At 36.0% G+C, this 22,287-nt stretch overlaps 1 protein-coding gene across 1 annotated transcript; it reads right to left on the reverse strand.

The window, feature by feature from the left end:
• Positions 1 to 197: 197 nt before the first annotated feature.
• On the reverse strand, positions 198 to 21,997 carry CLDN16 (claudin 16). The gene is made up of 5 exons (XM_006060987.3): positions 20,749 to 21,997; positions 7,073 to 7,175; positions 3,565 to 3,729; positions 1,243 to 1,434; positions 198 to 588 (listed from the first exon to the last, which is right to left on the reverse strand). Exons 1-5 carry the CDS (start codon positions 20,917 to 20,919, stop codon positions 455 to 457), a joined length of 765 nt encoding a protein of 254 aa, XP_006061049.2. The 5' UTR covers positions 20,920 to 21,997; the 3' UTR covers positions 198 to 454.
• Between the last annotated feature and the right edge of the window lie 290 nt (positions 21,998 to 22,287).

The following is a 22,287-nucleotide window of genomic DNA, read 5'->3' on the forward strand; positions in this document are numbered from 1 at the left end:
CCAGCAACCTTATCATCAAATACAGGGGAAGTGTGTGTGTGTGTGTGTGTGTGTGTGTGAGAGAGAGAGAGAGAGAGAGAGAGAGCGATGGTAAAAGAATGTGGAAGAAAGTAATAATTGAGAAGGAGAAGCAATAGGAGACTAATTTTTTTTTATTTTATTTTAAAATTTTACATAATTGTATTAGTTTTGCCAAATATCAAAATGAATCCACCACAGGTATACATGTGTTCCCCATCCTGAACCCTCCTCCCTCCTCCCTCCCCATACCATCCCTCTGGGTCGTCCCAGTGCACCAGCCCCATACAGGAGACTAATTTTTTGAGTAAGCTGAGCAATTAATTTAGTTGGACTTGAGGCCTAGATGTCTGTTCCTGGATAGGCCTGCTATTTGGTTAATTTGAACTCACTGATTAGTTAAACAACATATATATACAGACTGACACATGTCATTTCACACCCTGGTGTCGACAGCATACATTTTGGCAGTCTGTGTTCGAGGGATCACATGTGACCGGGGCATGGAAACAGCTGTGGTTGAATAGGCTTTCCTTGTGGAATAAGGATAGCTCCTCTCAGGTCCAACATCTGTTTGGAAGAGATAAACGTAGCGATATAAAAATAATTATGGCCCAGTAAACTTTCGGGAAAATGTAATTATATATTCTTCTCTCAAAGAGGCAAGAATATAAATATTTTAAGAAGGAATCATCTAAGAACCCTAGAAGAAAATCTAAGAGTTTCAACCTGAAAGTTGTTTTTAGATTTAAAATTCAGCCAAGTAATTTCCTTTTATTTTTTTTTTATGAGAAGAGAAATTTCCTAGTTTTATTTCAGTGACATTTTAGTAACCTAATAGTTAACACATTGCATTCTTTGACAACAAGGATACATTTGATTTGACTCTGCATCTACTTCTCTGTTTAACTTGAGATATAAATTTAGTCAGTTGTGTGAAATGAGATGTATAAGATAATGACACATTGAAATAATCAGTATCTATTTGGATATTGGACACAATTGTATCTGCTTCCCCCCCCTCCTTTTCAACAAATATATCACTAACTGGATAGTAAGGTTCTAGTATTACAAATCAGTTGTCCTTGAACAGTAGAAATTTCTAATGGTAATAGATATGTATCAAGCTATCAATATTACTTCGGGCTGGTGAGATGTGTTTCCATTAGGGTGGGAAAAATAGCACTGGAGGCAAGGGGGTGTGCTGTTTTATTTTGTCCTTACCTTTGAAGAGGTATAAGCAGCATGTGAGGATAGCACCAGCCAAAAAACAACCCAAAGAACCAGCCATTCCAAGCCAACAGGACCAACCAAATTTATATTGGATGCCAAGAAATATATTGTGCAAAACCAGAGAAGAACGTTCTACATAAACATCAACGGCATACCAAACAGAGCCAATTATTCCTGGGGCACCTGAAAGAAACAGAAATTGCTAAAAATAAGTCATGTCTTTTCCAAATATAAATCCAAGAAGATTAAGTTATTCTATTGTATTGTATTTAAGAATATTCTATCATGCTGTATTTAAGAGTAGTCTAGGACTCCCCTGACCCACCACCCAGACCCATGATTGAAGTTACGTCAACTACATAATCAGCACCTGTAATTTTAGTGCTTTGGGGTTAAAAACAAATAACTGAAGTAGAAATTGAAAATTTATCTACCACACCCACCGTGAAAAAATAGACTAAGAATTTTGTTTATTTCAAATAAAATTTAATCCTCACAGGTTTGTCTTTCTGAAAATTGACTGGTTTGAAATGATGCAAGTAGGTCCTTTCACATGTACAAATTACAGGTATAAATTGCATGTCAGGGCTCAGATGGAAGAAAATATCATGGGCAGTTGTAGAACAAAAACTTACATGAAAATAGTGTTTCTGAAATCTGTAAGCCCCCAAGAAACTCTCCCCTTTTTTCCTAGTAAGTCTGTGATTTCCATTTAAGTCACAATTTCATTGCATTCTTTTCACAATTATTTAATGCAACAAGTTTAAGAAGGACCTGATCGTGAACACATAGTAACCTTTAGAATACAGGACATAAATTACTACATCTTTTCTGTAATACTGCAACATATAGGTTTAGCATGAAATTCTATTTTTTTTGGAACTTAAAACAGATTTTATATATATACATATATATATGTATATGTATCATACTAATTTCAAATGATAATTCCAATGCTTTGGTCATCTTGGGTGATTTAATTCAGTCATCTTTTTAGCCATTCCTGCAGGAATTTTCTTCATTGACTTTTTTATTTAAATTTAGTTTTGATATTTTATGAAAAATAGAGTAGATTAGTGATGTCTTAAAAAGAATTCTAGAACAAAATTGCATAGCATTAATGATGTTTAAATTTACCAAATAGTGTACATTGTTATATACAAAAGGTTTATGTTTTCACTAAGCTGGATATGGGAATGGATATTTTGAAAAGAAAAAAAAACTAATAAATTATTGTGACTTTTTAGTGCAATCTAAGGATCCTTAGGGCCTTGTGTGAAAATATCAGGGAGGTCCCATTTTTGACCATGTGATGGGTGAGACTTTCTGCTATGAGCTTACTCTGCCCACTTTGGGATCTTTACAGCAACAATTAAGATTGGATACTATTGCTGAGTCTTTATCCTAATTTGCAGACCAAGAAAAGGAGACAGATTAAGTTAACTGGCATAAAGTCCCACATTACACATATATACATATCTCCAAGTATTTTTAGTTTTAAAATTCTCATCAATTTACCCTACATGTCCCAGTCAGGTTCCCACTTAAATTTGCTTTGGTGACTGTTTGCTGCTACCAAAAAAGAAGACGGTTTTCACTCTGGAGGGTAAACTCATCAGTTTTCAATCTTCCTACATTTTGGTTTTTTCATAGTGCACTTCCTCCCAATTTGCATTATGATCCAAGAAAGACACTGTGTTTTATTTAGGTTGACTAAATTGAAATTAATGGCTGACCTCAGGAAAATATCAATTTTGCTGTTTCACTAATAAACCCCATATAAAGTGCATCTTGATTTATTGTTTTTTTGTCTTGCTTGATTTATGTCTTCAGAAATCCACTTATTCTCTGCTTAAGTGAAGATAAGTTCATACTTGTTTATTGTTACAGATATGATCATATGAGTTGGCACATGAGAAAAGTCTAATAAAGAACTTGATACAACTTAGGTCATTGCAAAGGATTGGTGAGGATGTGTACAGGCAAGGTGGTGGCAGCTTGGGGCTTACTTTAGGATTTAACTTCAAGAATAATAACCAAAAAAGTTTTAAAAAATTTAAAGCTTTATATACTTTTTAAGTGGTTAAAAATTGTTTGAGGACATCAAAAACCTTGAGTGGGGATATTAGCCAAAGATTAATATCTGATTACAAAACTAAGGAAAGCAGGGTTGGTGGATGTGCTCTTTATTCCTTCATTCTAGAAAAGCAAGTCACATATGATCCTAAAATGAACTCCTTCAGAACAACACCCTTCTTCATCCCAAAACCTTAATCAAGTATCTTTATCCCCATCACTAGTCCAGACCAGTACCTGCTATTAGTAATGTGGTTCCAGCAACAAAGCTGATGCGGACTTTGATGTATGGCTCGTCAGGGAGGAATTTCACGCAGTCAAGTCCAAAGAGCAGGGTAATAAATCCAAATCCAGCTAGAATATCTGCAGTAATCATCAGCGCCCGAGTTACCACCAGCTTCACTAGAAGATCAGAGCATGTGGTTTCAGCATAATCAGAGGAAGGAGACATGTTAATACATAGAGGTGCACCAAAGGAAAAAAGGCAACTGCATACATCAACACATGCCCAGTGAATACAATCACACTTTAAATGTGCATGAACTTGAAAATAAATACTCTTATTTAATTTTTTTATAAAATTCAAAAGTATTATAAGACTACTGACATTAATTGTTTAAACAAACATTATTTGTTTAAGCACTGCTTATTATGATCCTGTTGTCCTCTTAGCAAAATGCCTGGCATATGGCAGAGACTAAATAACTATTTCTCTTTTTGCCTCCTGTTTTGGAATGAGTCTTGTTCACAAGTATTAGCTGAAAGCTATATTGAAAGTAGAGTATTTCTTCTTCCAAAGATACCCAATAAATATTCAGTAAGTAATTAATCACTATATTTGTTTGAATTTCTATTGAAAAAATGTAAATAATTGGTTAAAATTTGATATAGAGGAGAAGAATAAAATACTTCAAGATGTCTCACGCCAATTCAGGTGGGAGCCATCAGCAGATCTTTAGAAGGAGAAGGAACTTCTGTTACTAAGTAGACTATTTCTGGAAGCCAGAATCGTATTTTCTTTTAATTCCTTTATGTTGTGACCCCTCTTGGCCAACACTGTGCATTAATCTATCCACCTTGCATTGTCAACTGCACATATTTTAAAGCCATCACCAATGAGAATATTTGGCAGAAAGTCTAGGAAAGAGAAGATCAGGGAAATAGAAGTGGAATAGTAGCAGTCATCTGTAATGGGAACGTCAACTGTGAAAGTTTCCTCAATTGTGAGTCCCAGTGATACTAAATTAAAACTAGGATAATGTTACCACTAATGGAGGATTAATTATCTGAAGTCAGAACTATTGGTATTTTAGCTGGCTAGTGGAGAGGAGTAATAAAATTTATTGCTTTGATATTACAGTAATTATGTTTTATTTTCATAGTGATTTGGGGTTTCATTTTACTGAAATAATTTTTTCCCCAATGATGAGACCACTTTAGGACCTACTTAGTTATAGACTGCCTGTAGAAATCTTCCTCATTTCAAATATAAAATACTTTCATAATCCTTCTAAGAAAGGAAATCAATGCATAAAATCAATCTGTACCTTAATAGGTGAAAATTTAAGATATCAAAAAGTGACGATATTTTTAAAAATTCGACTCAAATTTAGGCCAAATCTGAGGTTCATTTTTTTTTTTCAAAATTGAAGAAAGAGAAAAATATGTAACTTGTTAGGTTGATAGTTTTTATATTTTGACAGATCTCCTTGATCCTCAAATGGGTATACACAAGTAAGCCTCCTGTTCAGCACCCCAAAACAAGTGGTCCCACACTCTGGAGTATTTCCCTCGAAGTTTTGTAAGTCCCCTTTGAAACTTAGGTCAACAGGGCCAGGATTGTCATCTGGATAGAGTGCCCTGGAATCATTGTGGGCCCTGGTCCTCCCCTGTCTGACCTAGACTCCCGTACCAAGTGTGATTCAGATGCTCCGTGGAACTTGAAGACTCACTCCTATGATGCCATCCAAGGACCATATAGCTAGTGCAGTTTCAAGAAGGCAGCTCTCTAAGTAGTTTGCTAATGCTGGCCAGTCAGGAATCTCCTTTTGGAGATTGTCTTGGATTTGGCTACCAGAATATTAAATATTCTGATTTGAAGGGATGAGATGGACTCAGACTAACAGTATCAACAGAGTCCTAAAAAATGCATCTGAGTCTAAATACCCTAAGTAGACAAGAGCAATGAGAAAGGTGATCTAATTGTGATTGTATAAAACATATCAAAGACTAAAAATAAAATCCTACACTCTTATAGGTAACATCTTAACTTAGAGGACACAGTTCATTAGTTTCTTAGAACACATTTTTATCTCTTTTGTCTTTAAGCATATGGTAGAATTTTTAAAGAATATTAAGAGATTGTTTAGGATATTGTTTAAAAGTAATAGATAAAAATATATCAAGAAGAAAATGTGAAATAGTATAGGCAAAAGATACAAGACCATTTTAAAGTACAGTGGCTTTCTCTGTGTAGTATGAGATCATTCAAATCCTATGAATGATTTTATTGTCTTCTTGCATAAATGTACATAACAATATTTTAAAAGTTGGAAATATTGTATCTTTCTGTTCTTCTCAGCTCTAAGCCTAGCCCTGAATTTCTAGAATAACCTAGTGTTCACACGAACAAAAATGTTCATTCCTATTGACCAAATTGTGCTTCTTTCTATGTAGAACTAGGTTAGTGCAAGGAAAAAGAAAAAACATAAAAGGTTTTTTTTTTTTTAACCAAAAAAATGAAATAAAAGCCTTATGAATTATGTTAAAAAGTATTCCAGGCCCTCAAATCCTAAATGGCAGAGAATGCTTTTTTTAGAGCACAACTCCTTTTAAGTGCTTTTCCCTGGACTGAAATAGCTGTCCGGGGAAAAGTCACATTCTAAGGGTTGACTTTTCATTTATCTTGAGAAAAGAAGTTGCCATGTTGTACCACCACCCATCATTTTATTTGAAAGAGACTAAAACAAATTTGCTTTAATGACTGCACCAGTACTTAGCACAATTTGATGTTTTAAATAAATAAATAAATAGTATGGAGAAGAGTGGAGAGAAATCAGTAATAAGGCTTTTCAATCTGTGAAGTCTCTATTCATAGAAACAAGGGCCTTGTTAACACCTAATTAAAGCTAAAGGTAGAGAAGATGAAGGAACTGGCTTTTTATATCTGTTAATAATGTGTCACCTATCTGAATTTTTTTTCATTCCCTGATCCCACAGTCTGTGTCTCTTTGCTTATCTCTTTGTCTCCCTATCTGTTCTTCTGTCTCTGTCTCTGCCCCTCTGCCTCGACCTTCTCTCTCTCTTAGCAAATTATTCACTGAAATATTGTAAACTTTCTATCTGACCTAAGTCATTGCTAAAAGACTTCTCTGAAATCTTTTCATCCAACCTATCAATTCTAATCATAAAAACCACTGCCCTTAAAGAATTAATTTCATTTTTTTAAGTATGAGCCTACTGTGTATAAGGCACTACAACAGACTGTTTGTGGGAGAGCAGAGCTGAATAAGGTAACAATTTTACCCTAAAGGAATTTATAAGTATATGGGAAAAGATTAAATATGCTAAAAATGCTTCAATTCACATTTCAGAAATAATAAACTAAAATTTTAATCAAAACATTTAGAACTGAACAGAACCTTACTATAGTATAGTAGAAGACAAAAACACATCATGGAAACCTGTGTTCAATTTCCTTTGGTCTTCCTGCCCTGACAAGGAGGGATGTGTAAGGCATACGTACAGGAGTGCTCAGCAAGTATAGAATCATACTCATCACAGGTGCGAATTCCATCAAAAGCATTTGTGACACACTCCCACCAGAGGCCTCGGCATTTTGTGCTCACCTAAATGTCAGAGAAGACAACATGTGAAACAGCCAGGCAGACACACTTCAGTTTACCTTGATCAAAGGAAGAACTTAGCTGTTATGAGACCAGTGCTTACAAGGGTGATCTGCATTTCATTGACAACAAACACCATACATTCTAGAGTATTTTCTCTTAAGCACTAACAATAAAGATTTTTCTCAACAGAAAGTAAGCTTATTTCCCGATTTGGGAGTGGAGGGGGAATAAGTCATGCTGAAGATGGATAAAATCAGAATTAAACACATTCAGATGCCTATGGTTGGTTCCATCATCAAATCCTTTCATTTTGCTATGCTGACATTTTCTCATCAAAAAAAAAAAAATCTATATAACAATAGATGATCACTGTTGGCATCTTGATTCTATTAGGAAAGTACATTAATTCTTTTTTCATCTTGAAGATCAATCCCTTGAAGAAACATGTTATTATACATGAAATTCATAAATTTAAAATAATGGTCAAAGAAAGTTATACATGAAGACAACAATAAATGAAATATAAAGACCACACAACTTCACCCTTGCTCCACTGACAGACTACAAATGCTTAAGCTATGATGTGGATATAAACAAACTGAACATTAATTTCATAAACCTGACAGTTGTAAACCACTACTACTTAGAAATGTTGTACAGATGATTCTAAATATCCACTTTAAAGCTAAAAGGTAGCAGTGTCCTGAAACTTCTCATACTTTATAAGCTGTAAGTCAAAATAGATTTCCTAGAATTATAAACATGCCAACAGGAAATGTTTTCAAGTATTCTTGACAGAACTGTTGCATATGGAACAGAGCTAATATGATTGCTTATTCTGATTTAATTACAGATTCACATTATTTTGGCAATCTGGGAATAGTTTAGTAAGATTTAACCAAAAATTATCTTGGAAAATGAAAGCTTAAAGTTTTTCTTAAAGAAAGAATAAATAACAGAGCAGAGTGGGAAGAGAAATGAAAGGCAGGGAGATTATAACTGATGTGGAAAAGAAAGGAATATAGCACATTTTTATTTGCAAAAGAAAATTATATCAGAGGATAACTGTACTATGAAACTCCCTGCCCCATGTTCTGCTTTGAAGTTGTTTTGTGCAGCAAATAAGACTTTACTGCTGGCTGAAAGTGAAGACCCTCAGTGGTGTCCGACTCTTTGTAACCCCATGGACTGTAACCTGCTAGGCTCCTCCATATATGGGATTCTTCAGGCAAGAATACTGGAGTGGGTTGCCATTTCCTTCTCTAGGGGATCTTCCTGACACAGGGATTGAACCTGGATCTCCCACACTGCAGGCAGACTCTTTACTGAAGTGACTTAGTACACACATCCGATCTGAGACACCACAGAGACTAAAAATTTAATACAGAAAATTATCTTATGAAATCTAATATATCAGTTTCTGAAGGAGGATTCGAACATACAAAGTTATATGAAAAATCAAAGTGTTAGTTGCTAAGTTGTCTGAATCTGTGACTCCATGGACTGTTGCCTGCCAGGCTCCTCTGTCCATGGAATTCTCCAGGCAAGAATACTGAAGTGACTTGTCATTTCCTTCTCCAGGGCATCTTCCTGACCCAGGGATCAAACCTGGGTCTTCTGAGTTGCAGGTGGACTCTTTACTGCTTGAGCCACCAGGGAAGCCCAAAGTTATATACACATAAAATTTAAACTATAACTGATAAAACAGACTTTAAATTGACACCCATTACTTCTGTTGTTTCTTTGAGCAAGATCTTACCTTTTTGAGCCTCAAACTTCTTGTCTTTATAAAGGAACTAATGCTAGAGTGACTATAAGAATTAAAAATTATAAAACATACATAATACAAGTGATTTGCTCAATAAATGATAAAATTTGTAAAGTACTTAAACATCATAATAACCTGAGTAGTGACTAAGTTCAGCATTACTAATGAACCATATGAAAGTTATAAAAGTAGATGTAATTGGTTGAATGGCAACCCCTGCCCCCAAATGTGACCATGTTCTAATGCCCAAAACCTGTGAATGGGACCTTATTTGGAAAAAGGAACTTTGCATATGTAGTTAAATTAAGAGTTTTGAGATAAGGAAATCATCTTCAATTACCAGGGTCGCCCTAAATCTAGTGACAAGTGTTCTTGTAAGAGACACATATATGTACACGCTGCTATGTTCAAAATGAGTAACCAACAAGGACCTATTTTATAGCATATGGAACTCTACTCAATGTTATGTGCCAGCCTGGATGGGAGGATGGTTTGGAGGAAAAAGGATACATGTATATGTGTGGCGGAGTACCTTCCCTCTTCACCTCAAACTATCAAATATTGTTAATTGGCTATATTCCAATACAAAATAAAAAGTTTAAATTTTGAAAAAAAAAAAAAAAAAAAGAAGATAAATGCAGAGGAGAGACAGAAAGAAGAGAAGGAGGTCATGTGACCACTGAGGCGGACCTCAGAGTGACGCAGCCTCACGTCACTGAAGCTGAAAGGTCATCAGAAGCTGAAAGAGGCGAGGAATGCATTCATTCTCTTCTAAGAACCTTCAGAGGCAGTGCAGCCCTCCCAACACTCTGACTTCAAACTTCTGGTCTCCGGAACTGCAAGAGTATATTTCTCTTGTGTTAAGTCAACAAATTGTGGTAATGTGCTATGGCGGCCTGGGGAAATGGATATAGTAGAGATGATTTGTACTAAACTATTATAATACAACAGAAAAAAAAAAAAAAAAAGCCTTCTCATAGCCTTTTACTCGGTGGAGTCTCAATGAACAGAAACACACTGGATCTAGTTCATTCCAACTTGAAGTAGGTTATGTGGACCTGAAGTCACTATTCTAATAATCAGAGATTGACTAATAATCTCCAATTTCCTGCTAACTTAGCTACTAAAATGAACTAATGAAATCTAATTTAGTCATTCTATGTGAGGTTATTTAGAAAATGAGATGAGATATATATTTCAGGATACTTATTTTAAGCTAAAAAGTATTTTTTTCTTGCCCAAATAATCCAGTAGTGGTGTCATTTTTCAAGGCTATTGATCATTTACCTGCAATAACCGTATTTAGAAAAGCAATGAGCTCATTAGGGGAAACAAGGAATCCAATTTCATTAGGTATTAATGCTCTAGGGCACAATATTAGATTGTTTGGTATTCACACTCAGTCAAGGTACGTGAGAATAGTGGCTGTAATTAACTAAACTTCTGTGTTAATATAGCACTTACTGGAGACACCCTTAAAGGTGCCTTTGTGCACAAAAAACAAGGTTAAAAGATTGTAGGTTATTTATCACATTTAGGAAAGCCCTCCTTGCCTAAAATTTAGAGTCTTCACTTATCCTTCTGTTGTATAATGGCTTATTAAGAACTCTCTAAACGGCACAAAGGTAAGTGAAAATGTTAGTCGCTCAGTTGTGTCTGACTCTTTGCAACCCCCTGGACTGTAACCTGCAAGGCTCCTCTGTCCATAGAATTCTCCAGGCAAGACTATTGGAGTGGGTTGCTGTTCCATTCTCCAGGGGCTCTTACCAGCCCAGGGATTGACCCTGGGTCTCCTGCATTGCAGGCAGATTCTTTACCCTCTGAGGAAAGCAAGCACCTCTATAATCCTTAAAGTTTTAAGAAAAGGTTCTTGCAAAGCAGACTGATGCTTAAAATATTATGGTTAATATTTCTTAAAGGGCAAAACTGTGGTGTTGGAGAAGACTCTTGAGAGTCCCTTGGACTGCAAGGAGATCCAACCAGTCCATTCTAAAGGAGATCAGCCCTGGATGTTCTTTGGAAGGAATGATGCTAAAGCTGAAACTCCAGTACTTTGGCCACCTCATGTGAAGAGTTGACACATTGGAAAAGACTCTGACACTGGGAGGGATTGGCGGCAGAAGGAGATGGGGACGACAGAGGATGAGATGGCTGGATGGCATCACTGACTCGATGGACATGAGTTTGAGGGAACTCCAGGAGTTGGTGATGGACAGGGAGGCCTGGCATGCTGCAATTCATGGGGTCGCAAAGAGTTGGACACAACTGAGCAACTGAACTGAACTGAACTGAACTGAAAGGACAAAAACAACATTAACTATAATTTTATCTCACAGTGTTGTCCAAAATGGACAATTCCAAATTTAAGCTTTGTCCTCTTAACATGTGATCCATATATTAATAGACAACATATAAAATAAAACTTCAGTAATTTTTATTTTTTATTTATTTCAATTTTTATTTTTTTAATTATAAAAGTATGATAACACATTTACAGAAGACTTGGAAAATACAGAACAAGGTTACATGTAGTTCCACTATATACTACCATTATCATTTAAGTAGATAAATTAAGATTTTTAGTTGGAGTTTCAATATCAAATTAAAAAATTAACAGAATGAATGTACAGAGAGGTAGAAGGGTACAGTAGACCTGAAAAGCACTGTAAACCAATTAAACATAATTAAGATTTATACAATTTTCACACAACAGTAGGATACAAACTCTATTCAAGTTCCCATAGACTACAAGCTAGGAGACACTGGAAAGTATCTGAGGATGTAAAACAAGGTGCAAAAATTTCATGGTCTAAAGGCATTGAAATCATAACAGAACCTGTTCTCTTATTACTGTGGAATTATGATAGAAATCAATATCAAAGATATTTGAAAATAACCCATATATTTTCAAATGCAATGTGACATTTACCAAGAGAGATCTTTGACTTAGCCATTGAAAGCTTCCATAAAGTTAGGCTGATAAACAACATAGAGGGCGATTGCAAAAAGAAAGCATTTCATTTTCTGTAAATAATGTTTTCCCTGGTTTGTTTTTCACTTTTTAATTTTATTTTTAGAGGGTTTTTATTTTTATTATTTATTTATTTGGCTGTGACACATCCTTGATCCTTGTTACAACATGTGGGGTCTAGGTCCTTGGTCAAGGATCGAATCCATGATCTCTGTGTTAGAAGTGCAGAGCCTTATCCATGGGACCACTAGGGCAGTACTGGTTATGATGAATTTTTATATCATTTCAATGAATATTTATTGATCCCGAAGTGAGGAGAAGTCAGTTTACCCAAGGTGTGACAGTAAAAGTACAAGACACAAATATGAAGCCAGCATAAATTTCTTAATATTTATTATTTGCCAACAGTAAAACATAAAGATTTTATAAGAGTACAGACTTCTGGCCAATCTGGCCACCTGGAATTCCTAGTTCCATGTAGCAACAATTAGCAAGAACTGAGTGGTTCTTCAAATTTCTGCCTATCATTGATAACTTGCCTCAAAAGTATGTCTTCTTCCATGAGATTCTTCCAGTCTCTCCAGCTGGAGTTAATGTCTTCTTGGATCCTACAGCAACCTGTCCATATTTCTATAGCATTTATAATGTTGCATTATCTTTTCATATGCATTTATGTGCAGCAGTCTCCCAAGTCTGTCTTTCAGACTATGTTCATTCATTCAATGTCCATCCCATGTCAGTCAAGCAGCTAATGCTGAGGATACAGCAATGACCAAGATAGGCATGGCACCTTGCTTTAAGGAGCTTACAACCCCTGCTTCTCAGTGTATAATAGATGCTCAGTAGAGGTTTACTGAGAGAAAATATTTGTCAGTTTTTTTCTAATCCATATACATTAACTCTCATTTCAAATTTGCCATGGAAAATGGTTACTGATACACTAGATGTACAACTGATGTTTAATATGTCCTTTCAGCTTGACTGGAAGAGTAGTATAGTCAAATCCAGGAGTCTAAGAACTATTACTGAGACTAGGAGTTTATGCTGATTAGATGTCAGCCTGGACCCTATCTACTCAATTGACTCTGGAAAGTATTTACCATGGTGGTAAGGATGAACAGGATACCACATAGACAAGGCTTAAGGAAACCAGATTGATAATCTCTCTTCCAGTTGAGTATGAAAGTGAAAGTGAAGTCACTCAGTCGTGTCTGACTCTTTGCGACCCCATGGACTGTAGCCTAGCAGGCTCCTCTGTCCATGGGATTTTCCAGGCAATAGTACTGGAGTGGATTGCCATTTCCTTCTCCAGGGGATCTTCCTGACTCAGGAATAGAACCCGGGTCTCCTGCATTGACAGATGCTTTACTGTCTGAGCCACCAGGGAAGTTGAGTATATAATGGAAAAAATTAATTCCTTCATTCTGGGATTTCTTATTCTAAACTCTTTAGCAGTTTCCCATTAAGGCGTCTCTATCCTAGTCTTTGCCAGTTTCTCTTCTCTCATCACTCTATGTTATAAGCAGCAACACACAATTTTGCCTACATTGTCTTTTTACTACAGTTTTGTGTGTGTGTCTTGCCTCTATATATTTTATACATCTTTTGAGAAGAGAGAAACTTAAAATACTTTAATTCACATTTTTCATATGTAGTAATTATACACAGCAAGTTAGTAAATATTTATTCTTGGCTGACCACTATCAAACAAGATTTTTCTTTTTCACTATGCATTATGTTATAAATGCATATGCATTGGGATTTATGTGTAAATATAAAATATAGGAAGAATAATGCACTAGCCAAAAGAAAACTGGGATAAGTCATGAAGATATATTCTTTTAAAAACCACCATAAAATAGAAACTTGTAGTTTCACACCACTTTGCCAACCTCACACTAGAGTACTGCAATGTTGAAGATGCAACTTACTGGCTTCCAGTACTTACTTGAATATATTTATTAAAATGCAAAAGTTTTAATAATACTAGAGTAAACAATATTTTCTAAAACATGAAACATTTTCACTTTGAGCAAAAATGGCTTTTGAATTTTTTTATACTAGAGTTCTGAACTTTTAATTTTTATATTTTATTTTCTTTTTCTTACTATTCTAGGGCCTAAAAGAACACAAGAGAGGTATTTATAAGGATGAGGAAGCAAGATTAAAATAAACTTAATAAATGTCATCTTTCCCTTCTAGTCCATTTACATACCATGAATTTATTTGCTAAAATACGTTTGGCTAACTCTGCTTACTTAGCTGTGAAGCACTAGCTAAAGGTTTAAATGGCAAGAATGGGACAATGCAAACTTACTAGGTAAAATATAATGTCTGTGGTCTTCATGATAATATCATCTAATTTACATATATGGACTATATAAGTATTTTCATTGTAATATTTATTATTTAATTTAACCCATATATTTAATCATTTTAGAATGTTTTCCTTTTGAAAGTATGGTATCTTAATCTTGCAATGTTTACTATCCAGTGACAGAGATAACAATTTATGTTGAGTGAATTATTATAAAATATTAATTTCCTTTTATATCTCTCCTTTTCTTCATTTCTTTCCCCATTTGAAGCACCGGGAAGAAAAGCTATATTTTCTAGATGAGAATACTCTCTTCACTAATTTTATTATACATCTCAGGGGACTGAATCTTTATTGTTATCTGATTAAAAAGAGGAACCAGATCCACATATTGGAAAAATTTAAATTGCAACAAGATGAAAAGTCTTGCCTAAGAAAAAATAATGATCTTTCTACAGAGATACTTCTTGTTCAATGTGAGATTTCCAAATAGTACTTCATATTTTATTTCATTTATTTATTCATTCTTTTAGTAAGTGTGTCAAGTATCATAATAGGTACCCATTCGGTTTATATTAACAAATACCTCCTAAGTCCCATTATTTAGAAGGAGGTGCTAAGAACTGTAGGAGACAATGAGGCGAATTAAAGAGTATTTGTAGCCTCGAATGTCTGCTGAAGGAATTGTAAATCAGTTAGAAAGTACAACTAGTATAGAAATAATCAGAGTATATGCTAGCTATGATAATTTAAATATTTACTTTATATCTGAAAGAACTGTAGCATCATTAATGCTTGTCTCATGTCTGAAAATTGTCTTATGTCTGAAAGACTTGTAGCATCATTAATGCAAATGGAAATCCCAGTGGAAAATCTGGTTATGAAGATAAAATGAATCCAAACTGGATTACCTTTCATTTGTGTTAATAAAATTTTAATCATAGCATTGCTTGGTATATGGCAGATTTTCTCAGTAAATAAATAACAAAAGTTGAACTGAAAAATGAAAAAAAAAAAAAAATTGTGAAAACATTTTTTTTTTTGATAATTGAGAGACCAGTAACTTTGTAGAGAAGCTACTTTTCAATTTCACTATGGATAACGAAGAATTACACATAATATAATAACATATTAATAATGTTATTAATTCACAATTTTTAAATGCATTTAATATAATACTTATGCTATTTTGTCTTTATTCTCTGCCTTATTCTCCTAGTTACACAAAAAGGGAACAATCATAGGAACTAAAATGGAAAAACCAACAGCTCAGAGAAATGAGCACAATTTGTCCAAGAGAATCAATAGAGAAAATAGGAACAGAACTTAAATCTCATATTTTTCCCTTCAGTGAACATTCTACAAAATGTCATCTCCTCCTCCAGAACAAAAACAAAGCAATAAACTGCAAATAGATGATAATACATCTAACATTTATTGACTGATTTATATTTGCCTGGTTCTGTGGTAAATACTTTAGATACATAGGCTCATTTAACCCTCACAAGACAATTATGATGTGCATATCATTATTCTTCCTTTATAGGAGAGGAAATGTGGTTTTACAAAAACTTAAACGTTTGTCTAAATTCACACAGTTATTGCCTGGCAGGTTGAGATTTCATCTTAGGTCCTTCTAACATCAGGTTCAACCTGTAAACACCCACACTACAAAGCATTACCTCTCTGGCCCTCACAGGGTGCTGTGCAACAACCTAAATGAAAAAGAAATGGCATGGTGTAGGAACATTTCTGCTTAATAACTTTTGCATAAAGATTAATTTTCCTCCATTTAAGCTCTAGGTGAATGATTCCATCCTTCCTTTCATTGCTCCAAAACAGGAAAGTGGATTTCAAATTTTACTTCTCCTTGTGCATCAGCCTTGCAATCAATTATCAATCCCACCAATTCAAGTTCTTTAGCTTCCCATATCTTCACAACTCTTAATGTCTGGTGCCGCACTAGTCCAGAGAAGGCAATGGCACCCCACTCTAGTACTCTTGCCTGGAAAATCCCATGGATGGAGGAGCCTGGTAGGCTGTAGTCCATGGGGTCACTAAGAATCGGACACGACTGAGCGACTTCCTATTCACTTTTCACTTTCATGCATTGGAGAAGGAAATGGCAACCCACTCCAGTGTTCTTGCCTGGAGAATCCCAGGGGCAGGGGAGCCTGGTGGGCTTCCGTCTATGGGGTCGCACAGAGTCGGACATGACTGAAGCGACTTAGCAGCAGCAGCAGCAGCCGCACTAGTTTAGATTATCAATGTTTTCCTCCTGTTCTATGGCAAAAGCTTCCTAATTGGTCTCCCTGTAATTCATTTTACCCTTTCTAATCCCCACATTAGCCAGAATGATAGATTTTTCTAAAACACATATATATGTTTGCTTAGAGTGAACCACTTTTATCTATAATATAAGGTATATGGTAGTGGTTTAGATCAGTCGTGTCTGACTCTTGCAACCCTGTGGACTGTAGCCTGCCAGCCTCCTCTGTCCATGGGATTTCCCAAGCAAGAATACTGGGAAGGGTTGCCATTTCCTTCTCCAGGGGATCTTCCTAACCCAGAAATCAAACCTGGGTTTCCTGCATTGCAGGTGGATTCTTTACCAACTGAGATAAAGGAAAGCCTCATATTAGAATTATATTTTACATGAATGCAAATCCTTTGATGATCCAGCACCTATATTCTTTCCTTACATTGGAAACTCTTTCCATGCTGAAATATGTCTGAAGCCATTAACATACAGCATTCTCATACCTAGATCTCTGCCTACATCATATCCTGTGCTTGCAATACTCTCTTCTTTTTCTGGCCCTTTCACCTGTTCCTCTAGTCTGGATTGGATACTTCTGGGTAGCCTTCACTTATTACTCATGATTGAGTGAGCTGGCCACTCAGAGGTACCTGTAATCAGCACTCACTGGCCATAGCTTACTGTGTCTATCAGCTCTTTCTGTCTCTCCCAATATGCTGGGAGAAATGTAAGGAAGATCCAAGACTCATCCTCTTTCGTAATGTGTACCCACTACAGTATCAGGTAGACAATAGGTATCAAAGAGTATTCGTGGAATGATAGATGATAGAAAAGAAAAACAGGAAGCACAAATAGAGGGATAAAGAGACAAAGGAGAAGAGTAGGGGAGAAAAAAAGAGAAGAAAAGGGAAGTAGAGCATAAAATAATTTTTAAAAGAGAGGAAAAACGAGAAGGGGAGAATGAAACGAGAGGAGGAAGAAAGAGAAAGAAAGGAGGGGAGGGAGGAAGAATAGAAAGAAAAAAAAATAAGGATGGAAGGAGAGTGGGAAACAATAAGAAAGAATATATGAAGCTACAGAAAAATGAAGACTATTAACATTAGATTTCCTAGTGGAAATTTCTAGGGAGGCTGTAGATGCCATTGGTCCTCCTGTGTAGGCTGACCATCTCTCTGGAAGACATAGTCATGTCTCTAGACAGAGTTATAGCCAACGAGTTCTGATGTTGAAGAATATAAGACTGAAAAGGACCTTAAAACAACTGAATTTGACTTCATGTTTATAATTGAGGAAACTGGGCCAAAAACATGAGCTGTGACTTGCTCAGTAGAAGACAGTTAAGATGCAAACACAGGCTACAATAATCTCAAAACCCAAGTTCTTGTCACACAGTAGTGTTTCCAGGACACATGTGACCCAAGAATGAAGGAGGAGCAGCATTATGGCTCAGGACCCCTGCTGCCTGACTTGGGGCTGTGCACGACACAGTCCCATGCATTTTTTTCCCTAATGTTATATTTATTTTTTATATTGGAGTACCATTGATTAACAGTGTTATGCTGGTTTCAGGAATATAGCACAGTGATTCAGTTATACATACACATGCATCTATTCTTTTTCTTAACTCAAAGAACTTTTCTCTTCAGGGCAGGTGTAAATAAGACAAAAATACTATTTTGTTGTATTTTGAGTATTCTCTGGTAAGGCAAAGGGGTATTTGAGCTTTAGCTGCTCCCTGTTACTCACATTTGTTCTGTATTTTTGCTATTTGTCCTCTCTTGGAAGACCTCTGCTGCCATTTCTACTTTTTGAAATCCTTTGCATCTTTTTGAGGCTTTGTTCAATGGCTTTTACTCCCTGAGGCTTGCTTCAATGTCCCTGACAGGAAATAGTCACCTATCTTCTTTGTTCCCTTGGTACTTCATTTCTTTCTCAATACGAATTGGCCTCTGCCCTTTATTATAGTTTCATGGTATCTCTGTTCCTGTCTAATTGTATACTCATGAAAAGCAGGACCTGCTCTTGTTTTATCTTTGCCTCCCCTAGTAGGATTAGCAGAGCACCTTTTACATGACATATATTTCATGTTTGTTATGCTATCCTGAACTATAGAATCCATTTTTCGACTTTGATGTCTTCATCACAATAAAAGATTAACAAAGTTAAAAATTCATTATATCCCTTTTTGTTCAAATTTTCTATGGCTATGCTTTTTTTTTTAAAGCACTTTTATTGTGTCAACTTTTTTTTCCAATAGTTGTTTAAAATGAGTTGTTTATATGGACCAATTATATATGTATATATATCCATGAGAAGGAAGCAAAGAGGGAGAACAGTATAATTGTGTCAGTGAGTATAATATCTTGACGTTTATGGATAATATTATGACTTTACATGTTGCAAAATGAAGTAGCAATTATTATGAGAGATCCACAAAATATTGACAAATAAAGAGACTGCTGGAGAGAATTTTAAAAGTTCTTATAATGGGAAGTCTTCTTGGGGAGTGTTTATTATGATACATTTCAGGTACAGGATATATGAAAAAAGCTAGGAACTACTAACTATAGTCCAAAGTTCGCAAGGATTTACTGGAGGTGAGAAAACTGGACTGCTCGTTCCACTCATTTTCACTAGAAGTGTTCTTGCACAGAACAGATGGCAAGTTGTTTGTATGTACTGAGATGAAATCAAGGAGACACTTTAGGTGCTAGTACTTCCAATCTATCTCAGCAAGGTCTGACCCTTTTAAAATTTTTATTTCTTATCAAGTAAAGTTAGCAGTTCCATCAGCTTAAGGGGAAATATTTTCAAATTGATTTAGAAAATATTTTAAGAATGTTTTTAGATGTGATTTTGCATATTTTTTAAAAAGTAATTTTAAGTGTGCTCAAGTCCAGCATATTTTTGTATTCATCACCTAGTACTGACAGTCCATATTCTAGCAAGCTAATGGTAGCAGAATGTTTCTATCTGCACTTTCTGAGTACTGTTAAAAGGACAGTTTTTTATTTCATTCATCAGTTATGTGCATGGTCAGATAATGCACCCTGGACTAGCATATAACAGACATCCTTTATAATATTTCAATTCTATTACAATTTTCAGAAATACAATTTTCAAGTTCTAGCTAAAGAAATACTTAAAACTCTATTGGCTTTGAAGTGCCATGGAGGAGTCAGAGGAAATTTAAAAGAAAGAAAAAAATAAAACCGAAACATAATAATACACAGAAAAACAGAAAGATTATTACTTTCCATCTGAAACTCCAACTTGAGTGTTTAACAAATAAAATTAGTAAAAAAAAATATAAAAACTTGCCCTCGGGTATCTTTCTTAAACTTCATAAAGTTATAGCATTTGTTAGAGTAAATTGTTCTCTTCAGGATGTACACAGGAGAACATAGTGGGTTGCTATATATTCTTTATTCGAGTTTCTGATATAGCTTCTTTTTCTTACCTACACTTTTTGAGGCCTTGCTAATGAATAGTTGCTGATTCTGAAAAATTGATTTTTACCTCTTTCAGATTCTTATAGCCACTGAAAAAAAATTTAAATTTCAAAATTACTTCATTCAGAACTTCTCTAGTGACAACAATAACATTTTTAGATATGAACCGCTCACTCATCTCTTGGACGAACGTTAGGTTCCCAAGAGCAACTCATTTTCAAAAGAGGGTTTCTTGACTCCATATCTGTCCCCTGCACTTTGGGACACACTGAAAAGATTTGGTTTCACACGGAATTTTTTATCCTATTTGGAAACTCCTTAAAAGGAGATTTTTCCATTACACAGTAATTGGGTATGACTTGAGTTTAATCACTTGATCAACTTTTAGATGTTCATTTCTTAAGAAAGTCTATCACATTATCCTTAATGCTATATTCAAGATTAGCAAATTTCTATTTGAGAGGAAGGATGTTACTGGAACGTTATTCAATTGGGTATACACAGCAGTGGAAGAGGTGTTTCTGGAAAGCTTATACAATTATGCTTGTATGAGTTTACCTTTATGAAGAAAGGGAGGTTATCCAGTTACCTCATCTGTAAAATGGGATAACAATACCTACCCCATAGATGAGCTGTGTGTATTAAATAAGTTAATAATGTAAAGACTCAGTAAGTAGCAAGTAAGGAATAAATCTATCCACTTTGGCTAGTACTACGATCACTGGTCCTAGAATGCAACGCAACAGGGGGCTTAGGGAAAAGTCGGATGGACTTGGGTCAGTAAAAGAATCTACTGACTTCTTACCTCCAGGGAGTCATCTGCATTCACCATCCAACAATCTGTCCAGGTGGCCACAACCAAGAACCCAGCGGAGAAAAACGCAAAGAAGCAGGCAACATACTGAAGAAGATCCCTCATCTTAGCGAGCAGACTGTCTGGAAAGGACACATGGGAAGCTGCCAGCCCTGGGCCCATGCAGGTGGCTGGAATGCTGCCAGTCTTCTGTGCTTCTGGTTCCTGGGGATGTTGAAAATACTGCTCTTTTCCTTTTCCTTGCTCCCCGCTGCATGTGTCTTAACAAACAGGCTGTAACCCACAGAGGGGTCTTGGAGGTCATTATCTGCAGCAACCAGCCTCCAATCAGAAGCTGTGAAAGGACTGAGGTCAGTGAAAGGACTGAGCGTGTTTGGGGTGGGGGAGAAAAAGAGCCCTGTTCATGGTTTCTGCCCAGACCATGGGCTAATGGGAGATGATGGTCACAAGAAGCACGTGCCAGTGCCAAGATGGAGAGAAGGAAGAAGGGTTACACCCCATGCTGACGCCTGTAAACTGATCTTTCTCAGGCCCTCCAGGGAAAGTGAGCTATTCTCCTCCTCCCCTCAGTAAGGGGGCTACACGGTTGACCAAGCGCTATTTTATTATTAGGACTATTTTAATATTCGCTAACTACCTAAGACAGGCTACTGGTGAAACTATGCCAACAAGGGCTTGCTCAAGGGAGTTTGCATTCCAAAGTGCTGGGCAGAACAGCCCATAAAGGGTTCCCAAGCACCTGGGCCCCAGGTAGAGCCATGGCTCCTAACCTTTTGACATCATTCAGTGGGAAAGAGTACGCATTTTAATCCAGACAGCTCAGGGTATAAATCCTTGTTCTGAAGTTTATAGGCTGAAGGCACTTGGGCTCCAGTTTCTATAAAATGAGGATATCAATACAAGCAGACATCATGACGTGCTTGGGAAAATAAAACAATATTGTGTCTGTAAATCATTTAGAATAGTGTCAGACAAAATAGCTAAATGGTAAATATTAACATGACCAAGAATTCCCTATATGATTACTTTTTCCCCATGAACCAATGTTTGAAAAGATGCCTGAAAAAGAGAAACTGTGTGTGCTAGAATAAAAGAATGTTTTTAAAATGTGCAATATAGCATGGGCAACTTGAATTTCACCTGCACCCAAATGGGTAGCCTTATTGAGTATAAATGCTCGAAGAAGCAAACTGCATGCGTTCAGTATGTCTGACTCTTTGTGATGCCATGGACTGTAACCTGCCAGGTTCGTTTATCCATGGGAATTTTCCAGGCAAGAATACAGGAGTGGGTACCCAGTCCCTTCTCCAGTGGATCTTTCAGACACCCAGGGATTGAAACTGGGTCTCCCGCAGAATTGTAGGCAGATTCTTTACCATCTGAGTCCTAGGAAAGCTGATAAATATGCCATAACCAGTGGTATTTTTAAAATACTTAAAAGAACATTCAATCATCATCAGACAGATCTTTCTACACTAAAATACAGATTTGTAAATGAAAATTTAAAACAATTTATGTGGCTCTTAATGC

The sequence above is a fragment of the Bubalus bubalis genome, chromosome 1 (genome assembly GCF_019923935.1).
Source record: "Bubalus bubalis isolate 160015118507 breed Murrah chromosome 1, NDDB_SH_1, whole genome shotgun sequence".
In the NCBI taxonomy this organism is placed as follows: Eukaryota; Metazoa; Chordata; class Mammalia; order Artiodactyla; family Bovidae; genus Bubalus; species Bubalus bubalis.

Bases quoted from the DNA above. Each gene is read 5' to 3' on its own strand.
- CLDN16 (XM_006060987.3), bottom strand. From the start codon at position 20,919: ATGGGCCCAGGGCTGGCAGCTTCCCATGTGTCCTTTCCAGACAGTCTG. The intron at 7,176-20,748 runs GTAAGAAGTCAG...TCTGACATTTAG, and splicing joins ATGCAGATGACTCCCTGGAG to GTGAGCACAAAATGCCGAGG. The intron at 589-1,242 runs GTAAGGACAAAA...TCTTCCAAACAG, and splicing joins CTGCTTATACCTCTTCAAAG to ATGTTGGACCTGAGAGGAGC.